Source organism: Bos indicus, chromosome 9 (genome assembly GCF_029378745.1).
Source record: "Bos indicus isolate NIAB-ARS_2022 breed Sahiwal x Tharparkar chromosome 9, NIAB-ARS_B.indTharparkar_mat_pri_1.0, whole genome shotgun sequence".
In the NCBI taxonomy this organism is placed as follows: domain Eukaryota; kingdom Metazoa; phylum Chordata; class Mammalia; order Artiodactyla; family Bovidae; genus Bos; species Bos indicus.
In genome coordinates this window covers 11,363,504-11,378,341 of record NC_091768.1, presented here as the reverse complement: position 1 = coordinate 11,378,341, position 14,838 = coordinate 11,363,504, and the positions used below count along the sequence as shown (strand labels likewise).

The 14,838-nt window shown below is 38.8% G+C and overlaps 1 protein-coding gene across 37 annotated transcripts in view; it reads right to left on the bottom strand.

The window, feature by feature from the left end:
* RIMS1 (regulating synaptic membrane exocytosis 1) overlaps positions 1-14,838 on the bottom strand; it is a 606,383-nt gene that overhangs the window by 482,875 nt on the left and 108,670 nt on the right. For 35 of the 37 annotated variants that reach the window (XM_070795691.1, XM_070795693.1, XM_070795713.1 and 32 more), the window contains exon 2: positions 10,702-10,782. The exons of the other annotated variants lie outside the window; for them this stretch is intronic. In XM_070795691.1, coding sequence (XP_070651792.1) covers positions 10,702-10,782 — 81 coding nt within the window. The remainder of the gene's footprint in view (positions 1-10,701; positions 10,783-14,838) is intronic. 37 annotated transcript variants of the gene reach the window in all.

The window sequence follows — 14,838 nt, the reverse complement described above, 5'->3', positions numbered from 1 at the left end:
GAAAAAATCCATGCCCCTGATATCTGAAAAAGTATGTCTAGTAAAAAGAAAAATTTGGATGCAGGCTCCCTGTCAATTCAAGGCTGATTCATCCGAAGCTGCGAGAAGGGAAAAGAACAGAGTGTATGTGGTGCACACGCCCATGTCAAAAGCCTCAACGCAGATGTACCCAATGATCCAGTTCAGGATGTGAGTTCCCATGGCACAGGAAGACCATTTCTGGGAAGGAGGAAGTGAAGAGGACAGAGAGAGAGTGGCCAAGTAAAATCCTGAGACTAAATAATTTGTATTTTTTATCCAGAACCTAAATTCATTTTTTGTTAGATGAATGAAATTGATAATTAATTATAGGACCTACAAACATCTACCTAGCAAAACAAAAGAAAAAGAAGTAAAAATAAATGCTATATCAAAACCAGTTTCTCAATTTTTCCAGTGGTAATCAGATAAACTCCAACTAAAGAATCTCAACAAGATTTAAGAACTTACACCTTCAAGCTCTTTTAGATACTAATTTTCTTTCTGATTGGCCTTTAACTACATTGATCCCAGACTCTGAGGTTACACTGATAATTTTTATAATGATTAGTTAGTCTCACAGAGAGAGAGAGAGAGAGAATTACGTTTATTTTATGGGAACTGGAAACCAAGATATCAATAACCACAAATCAAGAATGGTTCAAGAGTTAAATAGAACTGACTTTGGAATGTGAGTTGTTCTAAAGATGCAGGGATTTCACATGATACACTTACCTAAATATACATATATATTCTTATAAAACTGTTACAAATATTTAAACAAAATGAACTTAGTAAGAAAAAAACTTACTACAAAGAAAAGATGATGGCTGCACTGGTGAAGTCTACCTAACATTTGAAGAAAAAATTATAGTAATAGTTCACAAACTTTTCCTAGATAGAATGCTAGTAAATACTTCCAAATTCATTCTAGGAGGCCAGTATTATCCTGATACTAAAATCATACAAAGGCATTACAGTAAACCAATATCCCTTATATATACATGCATAAAAAATCATCAGAAATGTTAACAAATCAAATAAAGCAACAAATAAAATAGATAATCAAGTGGGATTTATCACAGGAATGTAAGAGTGTTTAAACGTGAAAATAAATCAAGGCATTACACCATATTAATACAATAAGTTCAAAAAACACATTATTATCTCAATAGATGCGGGAAAAGCATTTGAGACAATCCAACATTCTTTCAAGATATGAACACTAAAACTGATAAAGAATATGAATTGAAACCTCACAATTAACACCATATTTAATCACTAGAGACTGAAAGTTTTCCTCCTAGTATCAGGAACAAGACATGTATGTCTGCGATCACCACATTTTGACAACTAGATGTCCACATGGGAGACTGGATCCTTACCTCACACCATACTCAAAAAATAACCCCAAATGGATCAAAGACATAAATGTAGGAAACAAATGTATAAAAATTCTTAAAAGAAAACCTAGGTGGATATCTTTATGACCTTGAATTTGACAAGAGATTCTTAAATACAACACCAAAATTACAAGTAATCAATGGAAAATATAACTATTCAACTTCATCAAAATTAAAAATTATGTCCTACAAGAAAACAAAAAGACAAGTCACTAAATGAGGGGAAGTATTTGTAAATCATTTATCTGCCAAGAATATAGCATCCATTATATACATATATATATATATATAACCATAATATTAGGGGCTTCCCTGATAGCTCAGTTGGTGAAGAATCTGCCTGCAATGCTGAAGACTCTGGTTTGATTCCTGGGCTGGGTAGATCACTGGAGAAGGGATAGGCTACCTACTCCAGTATTCTTGGGCTTCCCTTGTGGCTCAACTGGTAAAGAATCTACCTGCAATGTGTGAGACCTGGGTTCAATCCCTGAGTTGGGAAGATCCCCTGGAAAAGGAAAGGGCTACCAATTCCAGTATTCTGGCCTGGAGAATTCTATGGACTGTATAGTCCATGGGGGGTAGCAAAGAGTCAGACATGATTAAGTGACTTTCACTTTCATATATATATATAAACAATAAAGGCAAATAATCCAATAAAAAATAGACAAAATATTTGATCTATATTTTTCCAAAAAAAAGGATACAAATAGCCAATGGGCGTGTGGCAAGATGTTAAACATCATTATTGATTAGGGAAACAAATCAAAACCACAATAAGATAACCATCCATACACATCACACTTGCAAAGATGGCTATAACTAAAAAGACCAACAATAACAAGTGTTGACAAGGATGTAGAGAAATTGGAACCCTCTTATATTGCTGGTAGAAATGTAACATGCTGCAGCTATTTTCAAACACAGCTTGACAATTCTTAAAAAATGGAAACATATAGTTGCCAAATGACCCAGAAATTTCAGTCCTAGATTTATACTTATGAGAAGTAAGGACACATGTCTATGCAAAAACCTGTACATAAATGTTAAGGGTCACTTTATACAGCATAAAAAATTGGAAACAATTCAAATACAGACACAAGAGTGGTGCATATGTTCCACTGTACAAGCGGTATAATGCAATGCTATATGGCAATAAAAGAAATGAAGTACTGATAAATGCTATAATATGAATGAATCTTGGAAATATGCTAAGTTAAACCAAGTTATAAAAATGAGAGCATAATAATCACACATTATGTGATTTGATTTATACTAAATATCCAGAATAGGTGAATCCATAGAGATGGAAAATAGGTTAGTGGCTTCTAGAAGCTCAGTTTTGAGGGGAATAGGGATGATTCTAATGAATATTATGTTTCTTTTTGGAATAATCCAGCATTGTTTCAAAATTGCATAGTGGAAAAAGTTGCACAATTTTGTAAAAACTGCTAACTTTTTTGCACTCATTTCATATGCTAGCAAAGTAATGCTCAAAATCCTTCAAGCTGGGCTTCAACAGTATGTGAACTGAGAACTTCCAGATATACAAGCTGGATTTACAAAAGGCAGAGGAACCAGAAACCAAATTGCCAACATCCATTAGATCATAGAAAAAGCTAGAGAATTCCATAAAAACATCAACTTCTGCTTCATTGACTACTCTAAAGCCTTTGACTATGAAGACCACAACAAGCTGTGGAAAATTCTTAAAGAGATGGGAATACCAGACCACCTTACCTGCCTCCTGAGAAATCTGTATGCAGGCCAAGAACAAACAGAACTGAACATGGAACAGTGGACTGGTTCTGAATTGGGAAAGGAGTACATCAAGGCTGTATACTGTCACTGTGCTTATTTAACTTATATGCAAAGTACATCATGCAAAATCCTGAGCTGGATGAAGTACAAGCTGGAATCAAGACTGCAGGGAGAAATATCAGTAGTCTCAGATATGCAGATGACATCACTCTTATGAAAGAAAATGAAGAGAAACTAAAGAGCCTCTTTATGAACATGAAAGAGGAGAGTGAAAAATCTGGCTTAAAACTCAATGTTAAAAAAATGAAGATCATTGCATCTGGTCTCATTGCTTCATGGCAAATAGAAATGGGAACAATGGAAACAGTGCGAGACTTTATTTTCTTGGGCTCCCAAATCACTGCAGATGGTGACTGCAGCCATGAAATTAAAAGACATTTGTTCCTTAGAGGAAAAGCAATGACATCCTAGACAGCATATTGAGAAGCAAAGACATTTCTTTGCCAACAAAAGTCCATCTAGCAAAAGCTATGGTTGTTCCAGTAGTACTCATATATGGATGTGAGAGCTAGACAATGAAAAAGGTTGAGCACCAAAGAATTGATGCCTTCAAACTGTGTTGCTGGAGAAGACTCTGGAGAGTCCCTTGGACATCATGGAGATCAAACCAGTCCATTCTAAAGGAAATCAACCTTGAATATTCACTGGAAGGACTGAAGCTGAAGCTAAAGCTCTAGTACTTTGGCCACCTAATGCGAAGAGCCAACTCACTGGGAAAGACCCTGATGCTGGGAAAGATTGAAGGCGGGAGGAGAAGAGGACGGCAGAGGACGAGATGGTTAGATGGCATCACTGACTCAATGGATGTGAGTCTGAGCAAACTCTGGAAGATGGTAAAGGACAGGGAAGCCTGGCATGCTGCAGTACATGGAGTCGCAAAGAATTAGGCAGGACTGAGCAGCTGAACAATTGAATAAAAACACTAACTTTCACCCATTGAAAAGGTGAACTGCAAGTGTGGCATTTATTTATTTTTAAAAGCAGGCAACCACCAACAAAACAAAGGAAAACTGAAAAGACTGAGCTGAAGTATGATGGATGTACCTTCCTGAATCCAAGTTATTCTTGATCATGTCACTGTCCAGAGTAATGTAAAAATTGTTTGCCTAAACACGGTTATTCCTTGGCTATATATTCTTTTTCTAAGTTTCTACTCTCATACTCTAAATTTACCAGTTCTAATGTTGCCAATCATTCCAGTTTTCCCAGGGCTGAAGGTGTTCCCAAGACATGAGACTTTCAGCACTAAAACATGGAAAATTCCAGGAAAACTGAGCAAAGTTTGTTCTTGCCTGATTTTGTATAATTTACTTAATTCCTCTTCTCTTTAATTCCTATCATGTTCTCCATCCTGCTTTCCCCTTTTTTTTAATCTCAAGTATTTTAATAATGAAGTTACCCCTAAAATTCACTTTTTAGAGATATAAAATTAATCTTATAGAAATCATACTCTGTAAAACAACTTTGAAATTAAATTTATCTGAATCTCCTATCATGTTCTCCATCCTACTTTTTCCTTTTTTCTAATCTCAAGTATTTTAATAATAAAGTTACTCCTAAAATTTACTTTTTAGAGATATAAAATTAATCTTATAGAAATCATACTCTGTAAAACAACTTTGAAATTAAATTTATCTGAATCACCTTGCCATACACTTGAAAATAACACATTATTGTGTGTGTGTGCGTGTGTATATATATATATATATATATATATATATATATATATCTCACTATGTTCAGATTCTTTTCCCTTACAGGTTGTTACAGAATAATGAGTATAGTTCTAAATGCTATTTCACTTGTGTTCATAGTTTATTATAAAATAATTGTTCACAAATTAAGTCATGTAAGTCTCTCCTGAGTTTGGGGTATGAATAGCCAACTACCTTCTGGATATTTCAATCAGAGATTTCTTTGGCCACTAATACATATATATATAAGGGGGCTTCCCTGATAGCTCAGTTGGTAAAGAGTCTGCCTGCAATGCAGGAGATCCGAGTTTGATTCCTGGGTCAGAAAGATTTGTTGGAGAAGGGATAGGTTACCCAGTCCAGTATTCTTGGGCTTCCCTTGTGGCTTAGCTGGTAAAGAATCTGCCTGCCATCTGGGAGACCTGGGTTAGGAAGATGCCCTGGAGAAGGGAAAGGCTACCCACTCCAATATTCTGGCCTGGAGAATTCCATGGGGTTCATGGGGTCACAAAGAGTTGGACATAACTGAGCGACTTTCACTTTCAACTTTCACATACATCTAAAGCTAAATCTAAACTTGTTTTAGTGCCTAAATTAACTCTTCTTGCTATGATCACATCCACCTACTCTCCTGAGATAAAGTGAATTATTTCCTCTTCACTTGACTCTATTATCAGAGCTAATGAATCACTGTGCTCTGATTACACCACCCAGGAAACATTCTCAAATTTGCCCTACCACTGCCTCGCTTGCCTAGACCTGCTTCCATCCACAGCTGGAACTGATTGGTAGACTTAAGGACTGTCAGTGTTCTAAAATCCATGATCACTTTGAAAAACTCAAAAACCCCATAATGTTAGGTCAACTTTCAAAATACTGTATTAAAACTAAACCAAAGACAAGACCAAGTGTATAGCCTATCCTTTCCAAGTTAGACCAACATCCTCATCCTTGGGGCTTCCCTGGTGGCTCAGACAGTAAAGCATCTACCTGCAGTGTGGGAGGGAGAAGGCAATGGCACCCCACTCCAGTACTCTTGCCTGGAAAATCCCATGGACAGAGGAGCCTGGTAGGCTGCAGTCCATGGGGTCGCTAGGAGTCGGACACAACTGACCGACTTCACTTTCACTTTTCACTTGCATGCATTGGAGAAGGAAATGACAACCTACTCCAGTGTTCTTGCCTGGAGAATCCCAGGGATGGGGGAGCCTGGTGGACTGCCATCTCTGGGGTCCCACAGAGTCGGACACTACTGAAGCGACTTAGCAGCAGCAGTGTGGGAGACCCGGGTTCGATCCCTGGGTTGGGAAGATCCCCTGGAGAAGGAAATGGCAACCCACTCTGGTACTCTTGCCTGGAAAATTCCATGGACTGAGTAGCCAGTTAGGCTACAGTCCATGGGGTCAAAAAGAGTCAGACATGACTGAGCGACTTCAGTTTCACTTTTCTCTTCCTTAAAGACACTGGTGCTGCACCTCCTGAAGTCGTTATAAATCTCTCCACCACACCCAAACACATTCACCCCACCCTCCTACACATGCACTCTTACTCACACAAATACACAGTTACACACACTTGCACACTCTCAGGCTCCAGCAATGAGTACATGTTTCAAATCACCACCCACAACTTGATGTTTTGGGGCACTAATTAATCATTTCCTTCTTCTGGAGACTTTGTTCTAAATTCAGGCTCTGAAAGTTCTTGTCTGACCTCATCAACCCCAAAGAGAACAGGCCATTTTCTCTTTTATAGACATACTTCTAATCTTGCAGTTATCATGTAGTAATAGTTAATTGGATTATATAACTGCTGCCCCCAACTTGAGAGGGCTTTAGCTGTGCATCTCATACCTGAAGAATAGCAGCTATCAAACTCAATCTGTTCAACTCCACTAATCTTTTTGATCAACATTTAGAAAACTAAGATCATGGCATCTGGTATGGCAAATAGATGGGGAAAGAGTGAGAGACTTTATTTTGGGGGGCTCCAAAATCACTGCAGATGGTAACTACAGCCACGAAGTTAAAAGACACCTGCTCCTTGGAAGAAAAACTATGACCAACCTAGACAGCATATTAAAAAGCAGAGACATTACTTAGCCAACAAAGGTCCATCTAGTTAAAGCTATGGTTTTTCCAGTAGTCATGTATGGATGTAAGAGTTGGATTATAAAGAAAGCTGAGCACTGAGGAATTTATGCTTTTGAACTGTGGTGTTGGAGAAGACTCTTGAGAGTCCCTTGGACTGCAAGGAGATCCAACCTGTCCATCCTAAAAGAAATCAGTCCTGAATATTCATTGGAAGGACTGATGCTGAGCTGAAACTCCAATACTTTGGCCATCTGATGGGAAGAACTGATTCATTGGAAAAGACCCTAATGCTGGGAAATATTGAAGGCAGGAGGAGAAGGGGACAGCAGAGGATGAGATGGTTGGATGGCATCACTGACTCGATGGACATGAGTTTGAGTAAGCTCCAGGAGTTGATGATGGACAGGGAAGCTCGGCGTGCTGCAGTCCATGGGGTCATGAAGAGTCAGACACGACTGAATGACTGAACTGAACAGAACTTTGATTAAGTGATGACAACTTAAGCAGCATGCTTAAAATATGACCAAGTGACATTTTAATAATAACTGAAAAAAGAATCTTCAGATCATTTACATACATGATTATCAAAATACAAATTATATTGACATGTGCAGCCATTGACCTAACTTGTAAAACAGATGGCACTGAGTGACCTGAATACAATGACTCTACCACCGATTCACATGGTAATAATCTCTCTCTCTTTTCCTGCTCCCCATGCAAAATCACCATCTCTTCCTCCTGACTATTTTTTTTCCCTTACATCTATACAAATAAAGTATTTCCACCCACTCAGATATTTAAAGTGTTACAACAAATGCCACCAATGACCCAAGGGGCCAAAAAATTTTTAATCTCTTGAATTATTATTATTAGCATTTTTTGGCAGCATTTGCTACTCTGGGGCACCCTCCGTGACTCCTCCCACTTAGCTTCTGGTTCTCCTACCTCTTTGACCATTATTTCTCAGTTGAGTCAGGGGAGCCTCTTCTTTTACCCACTCCTTAAACACTGGTTTTACCCAGGCACTCTGTTACTTTTTCTAACTCTGTACCCTTTGGTGATGTCATCTACTTCCCCAGCTGAGTGCTTTGGGTTCATACACCCAATTCGTTCTTGAACATATACTCCTGGATAATGCACAGGTGCCCCAAATCATCCTATCAGGATCTGAACTCCTCACTGCCCACCCTACTGGTTGGCCTGGTTTACTTCTTTATTTCCCCACATCAGCTGCTGGTCCTCAATCACCCAAACCACTGATACAACCGCCCCCCTTAAACTCTTTCCTTACAAACCATATTCAATTGGCAACTAAGCACTGCCCATTTGCCTTCTTACTGAGCTCTTAAAATGTTTCCTTCCTACACCCTCTGCTACTTCTGTAGGTCAAGACCTCGTCCTTCTCTGGTCAGTTGCAATAGTCCCTTAATTGATCTGCTTGTCTCCAGTTTTGCCCACATCCTATTCATATGCCATTATTCTTACTTCTGCTAAAGTAAGTTATACATATTTTATACACACACACACATACATACACATAATGAGAATCTGATGAATTAAAATCCATCAGTGCATGCTCAAAACTAAATGTAGTGTTTATTAAATTTTATTTTGATCCAGTTATCATGTACAGAAATCTAAGCTCATCCTACAATAGTAACCCAGGATGTCATCTTATATTTTCTGTTCCATTCAAAATTTAAACATAACCTCCACACTAAAGAACTAGCTTTTATTGATCTTCAGCCCCACTGATAGGTTGTAATGCACATATTTAAAAACACCGGCCTACAGGCTAAAGCCCATCCTTAGTGTCCTCCCCACCCCCAATTACTGTCATTCTTTTCATAGCAGCCTAGAAAGGGGCTTATATGGAAATGGAGAGCTCAATTTATAAACACCCCTCTCTAGAGAGAATCAGTAGAAATGAGGAATGGACTGCGAACTTTAAATTCTTCAAGTCACCTAAAGAGAGGTCCATTGTTGTGATTAGTTAAGCGTGGAGTGAAGAAAAGGATTATCAGAAAGGAGAAGCCAAAAGCCACTCTCATTCACTTTACTCAGAAAGGCAGCCAGGAAGGTTCTACTAGGTTCACGGTAAGTTACAACAGCTTTCCACTTCTAGGAGTCCATGGAAAGCAGAAGCAAAATAAGAAAAGATAATTAATATATCTTTGGCAAGGATGTCAATTGCTGCTTCGTATCTGATAATTCCAATTTAGGTGGACACTGGAATAAGTGGTACAAATAAAAATGGAACCTCAATATATGAAATATAACACATCTTAAAATTCATGTTAATTCCTCAAAGCACTTTCCCCAAAGTTGCTTGTTTTCTAATGCCTGGAATATATGATGGAAAATGGGGATTGTAAGTTTTCCATGAATTTTCAAAAAAAGTTCCACCATCAAGAAAATGGATTTATGGCTAGAAAATATATAGAACAAAATGGCAACATCATTACAAGCAGTTCTTCCAACTTAAAACTTTTTTCAATGCAATTATAAACCATTTTTACTACAGTTAGGTGAAAATTATTTGTGTTCCTTGAGAAGTACTGATCAACTGTGGAAGATGATATTCAAATACACATAGATAAAATCTATAACCCATTTATGGAGCCTCTTGAAATTTATTTACCCAAATTTTATATCTCAAGCCATAAATAATTTTGTATTTGTGACTGTGTGTATGCAAAATATAAGCATTTAAACATTTCATTTAATTTTAGTTTTGCCAATGGGAATAAAAACTTGACACAGCAAAAGAATTACAAAAATTTACTTTTCTTTTCATAGCCTTTGGACAATCTTATTACTTTATTTTGGTTTTACTTCAAAAAATTGTCAGATAGCTAAGGAAACCTAAGACACATTTCTTCAATGGCTTTTGCAAAAATCACTTGGAAGGAGGCATTTCCCTGGGAGTAACTACTTGGCTGTATTGGTTATGCTAACAGTATTACCACTGCTGAGACATTTTAAGGAAATGTTTAATTTTTCTTACCAGGAGCATAATTTTATTCAGAAGATTGAATAGATTTTGCTGCTCTGCAGGATTTTAAAGCTCTTTACATTTCACCTTACAGAAATCCACATTTGCAACACAGAGTTCATTTACTTAGTTTCTCCTTTAATTCCCTTTGGTGGGCCATTTAATCCTTCATGAATATCCACACTTGAGGTTACAATAATAAAAATAAACTGAAGGTCCATCCCTCTTTCGGACTGTCCCTGACCTTTACCTGACACAGTGCGAGGGTGGTTATGAACGAGCCATGCACTTCCCTTCTTCACAATTAGGAAAGCATCCCCGCTCTGCACCTTTGCATTACTTTCTCGGAAAGGGTCTCAGGCTCGAATCCACATACTTTCTAAATCCAAAAGGTACAGAGTTTCTGATACCACGGAGTTCCCCAATACATGTCTCTTTCCTATAATTAGCTTCATGCTTTCCATATGGCATTAGAAACAGCACTTAATGAAGATGCTTGAAACACAGAGCTCAGTTTCCAGATCATTTTATCTAATTCAGTAGCAGTCTTTTACCCCCAGACACCCCAGAGCAGGCAGAGTTTGCACTCCCACATGCAATGTGAATTAATACATCTGGAACCAGAGATCTGTGTTAGAGACGACATTTTCAGTCAATAAAACCAATGCCATACTCACGGTGGAGGCTGGTGGGGCTGGTGTTCAACATTTCTTGGGGCTTTGCAGGCAGCAGGCTTCACCATGTCCCTGACCACACACCTGGGGCGCATGATAGACAGCACAACGCACTATTAATTATAAAACGGGGAGAAACATCTGGAAATTAAACACGGTACTGAAAACAAGTTTAAGGGAACTGTCTGCAAGCCCCTAAGTATTAACCTGGAGACCCTGAGAAGCCCTGGGAGTTAGGAACCTTCAGCTCATGCTTCCAAGAGCTCAATTACACCCAGATGAACTCCATACTGGTGCTGGCCTCAGTATTGGATTTCCTGTTTAGTATCAATAAAATGATCCTCATCAGGCTTCCCCATAGAAGCAAAGCTGCTGAAAACTTTGGCTTTACCCTATGGAGACATCTGAAAGTGTAAACATAGGAGCAGCTGTTGTGCTGATATGTTAAAAACAGGCAGGACTTTCTGTGGCTTTGGCTTTCTTACTGAAAGACATGGACTTTTTTTCATGCCCTTCATGCCCTTCTCTTTATGCAAAAAAAAATAAAAAAAAAAATAAAACAGAGATCTGAGATGTTTCAGGACATCCCCCATGTTCTAAATTCATTCAAGCTAAGAAAGGAGGAAGAGTCAGAGGGAAATGTGCATATATAAAGTGTGTGTGTCTCCATAAGTATGCAAAATAAATATGCAAGATGCCTGCACAGTGTGAAAATAGGCAGGAAAAAGTCTTTGGGTCTTAAGTTGTCCATCACAGAATAAATAAATGCAGAGGATGGGTCACAGCTGCAAAGGGCAGCAGGTGGAGATGCTCTTAACCTGATGTCAACAGGACTTAATGGAGCACTGGAGAGAATCACGGCATAAGCCAGAAAACATAGCCCTCTGAGGCTGTCCTTGGATGGCTCAGATATCCCTCTACCTCAGAAGCCTTGAACAAACCTTGGGTTGAATAGGGAAGCCCCGTTTAGAAAGTTGAGACCCTGATTCTTAGACTCTGCTAAATGGAAAAACCACACAGGACTTGGGATTCTCAAGCATGAACCTGGTTCTTAACTTTGACAGTGGTTTGGACTGCACTTGGAGATCTGACTACCTGTAAGGCCAGTCATGCTATTCAAGGGGTAGCTCAGTGGTGAGATAGTGGCAGATAAACTGTTTTTCCAGAGATAAAAGCTGCATGGCAAAATTCTCCACTTCTGAAAGAAATGATACAGGCAAACGTGGACACTGCACAGAAACGTGCGTGCACACACACACACACACACACACAGCTAAGTCCAAACAGGATCAAGTAAGACTTAGAAATCAATATATAATGTGACAAGAAAAGAGAACGGTGCCATTTCAAAGCCACCCCTCCTGGGTTCAAAGGAAAGAAATGTGGTAACTGTCTAGAGTGAATGCTAAACTCTTAATGGACTGGTCACCAGTCATTGGAGGAGAAGGACCCTCTGGCAGGAAGGTTCAGAGAACATTCAAGAAGGCAGTTGCCAAGGAGAAGTAATACCCTGGGGTATTACTGAGCTATGAAATGTTAATATAACTTACTCAAGTACAGTGCACAGGAAGTTACATTGCACTGCACTGGGAAATCTTTAGCAATTCTCACTCAACTAAAAATAGCCCACATGGCATGTTGAATTTTTACACGCATTGGTTTGTGAAAATATCGGAAATATCACCAACTTCGGAGAAAATCTTGAAGAATTATATGTAGAGAAACCATATGCAACCTTCTGTCTTAGTTCATTTCCTTTTTTCTTTTTCTTTTTCCTCCTGAAAATTCAGGTATTTAGGCAAAGTTTTGGGAAGAAAAGAAATCTGCCACTCAGAGTTTTCCTTCAATATGTTTTTAAATAACTCTTCTCCAATAAAAGTGGATTATTAGCCAGCATAAAAGACCATGTCTGTGTAAGAAAATTCTCATTTAATCTTAAGAATTGAGTAGTTTTTACTTAAAACTATAGTAACTGGCATATTTCATCGGTCTGCCTATGTTATAGAATCTTATTTATTTATTTATTTATTTTTATTTTATTTACTATATTTTTATTTTATTATTGGAGGCTAATTACTTTACAATATTGTAGTGGTTTTGCCATACATTGACATGAATCAGCCATGGGTGTACATCTGTCCCCCATCCTGAACCCCCCTCCCACCTCCCTCACCGCCACCATCCCATCCCTCAGGGTCATCCCAGTACATCAGCCCTGAGCACCCTGTCTCATGCATCGAACCTGGACTGATGATCTCTTGCACATATTATAATATACATGTTTCAATGCTATTGTCTCAGATCATCCCACCCTTGCCTTATCCCACAGAGTCCAAAAGACTGTTCTATACATCTGTGTCTCTTTTGCTGTCTCGCATACAGGGTTATCATTACCATCTTTCTAAATTCCATATATATGCATTAGTATACTGTACTGGTGTTTTTCTTTCTGACTTACTTCACTCTGTATAATAGGCTCCAGTTTCATCCACCTCATTAGAACTGACTCAAATGTATTATTTTTAATGGCTGAGTAATATTCCATTGTGTAAATGTACCAGAGCTTTCTTATCTATTCATCTGCTGATGGACATCTAGGTTGCTTCCATGTCCTGGCTATTGTAAACAGTGCTGCAATGAACATTGGGGTACACGTGTCTCTTTCAGTTCTGGTTTCCTCAGTGTGTATGCCCAGCAACAGGATTGCTGGGTTATATGGCAGTTCTATTTCCAGTTTTTTAAGGAATCTCCACACTGTTCTCCATGGTGGCTGTACTAGTTTGCATTCCCACCAACAGTGTAAGAGGGCTCCCTTTTCTCCACACCCTCTCCAGCATTTATTGTTTATAGACTTTTGGATCGCAGCCATTCTGACCGGCATGAGATGCTACCTCACTGTGGTTTTGATTTGCATTTCTCTGATAATGAGTGATGTTGAGCATCTTTTCATGTGTTTGTTAGCCATCTGTATGTCTTCTTTGGAGAAATATCTGTTTAGTTTTTTGGCCCATAAAAACCTCATTTGAATTTCTAAAATTTAAAGCTCTTTTTGGATAATAAGAATAAACACATCAATACTCAAAAACAATGTTGCTAGAATTTAATGTATTTAATTTAAAATATACTAACTTAATTAATATACTTTATTTAAAACAAAATAAGAAAAAACTAATTTTTCATACTAACTTATATCCTGATCTCAGGTTTAGAGTGAATCAGCTAGCTGTTGAATCTGTTCTCAGGGAGAAAGTGATCAGTTTCAGATTGCTAGTTATTCAACCAATTTGAGGGGGCACGAAGCTATGCCAATATGTATTCCTACATTTTCTAATCTGACTTTCTAAGATGAAATTGAAATTCCAGGGAAAGAGAAGAAGAAAAAAATCCCTACATTCAGAATAAGATACATAAAATAATACAACGCCCTCCTCAGATTTTTGTCAGCCTGAATGAATTAGCATTTCTTTAAAGTTATATTTGGATTGTTTTGTCTGTCCTATTGCAGTTTGAGGGATAAACCAAAGTGGTGTCGCCAGTTGTAATGTGTGGAAACTGTTCAGCCGACCACTTCCCATCCTCTCCCAGGCGTTAATCGTAACACAATAACAGGGACCCCTCATACTTAAACACCATAGTGATATATCAGCACACTGCTGTGCACTAAGGCCCTTCAGTGTGTGAGACTCTTTGCAATGAATGCTCTAGGGACCCCACCAGGCTCCTCTGTTCATGAAGATAAGAACACTGGAGTGGGTCGCCATGCCCTCCTCCAGGGGATCTTCCTGACCCAGGGATCAAACTCACATCTCCTATTTCTCCTGCATTGGCATGAGGGCTCTTTACAGGTACCACCTGGGAAGCCCCAGGGGTCTTCCTTGCTGCTGCTAAGTCACTTCAGTTGTGTCCGACTCTGTGCGACCCCATAGACAGCAGCCCACCAGGCTCCCTCGTCCCTGGGATTTTCCAGGCAAGAACACTGGAGTGGGTTGCCATTTCCTTCTCCAATGCATGAAAGTGAAAAGTGAAAGTGAAGTCGCTCAGTCGTGTCCGATTCCTAGCAACCCTATGGACTGCAGCTCACCAGGCCCCTCCGTCCATGGGATTTTCCAGGCAAGAGTACTTGAGTAGGGTGCCATTGCG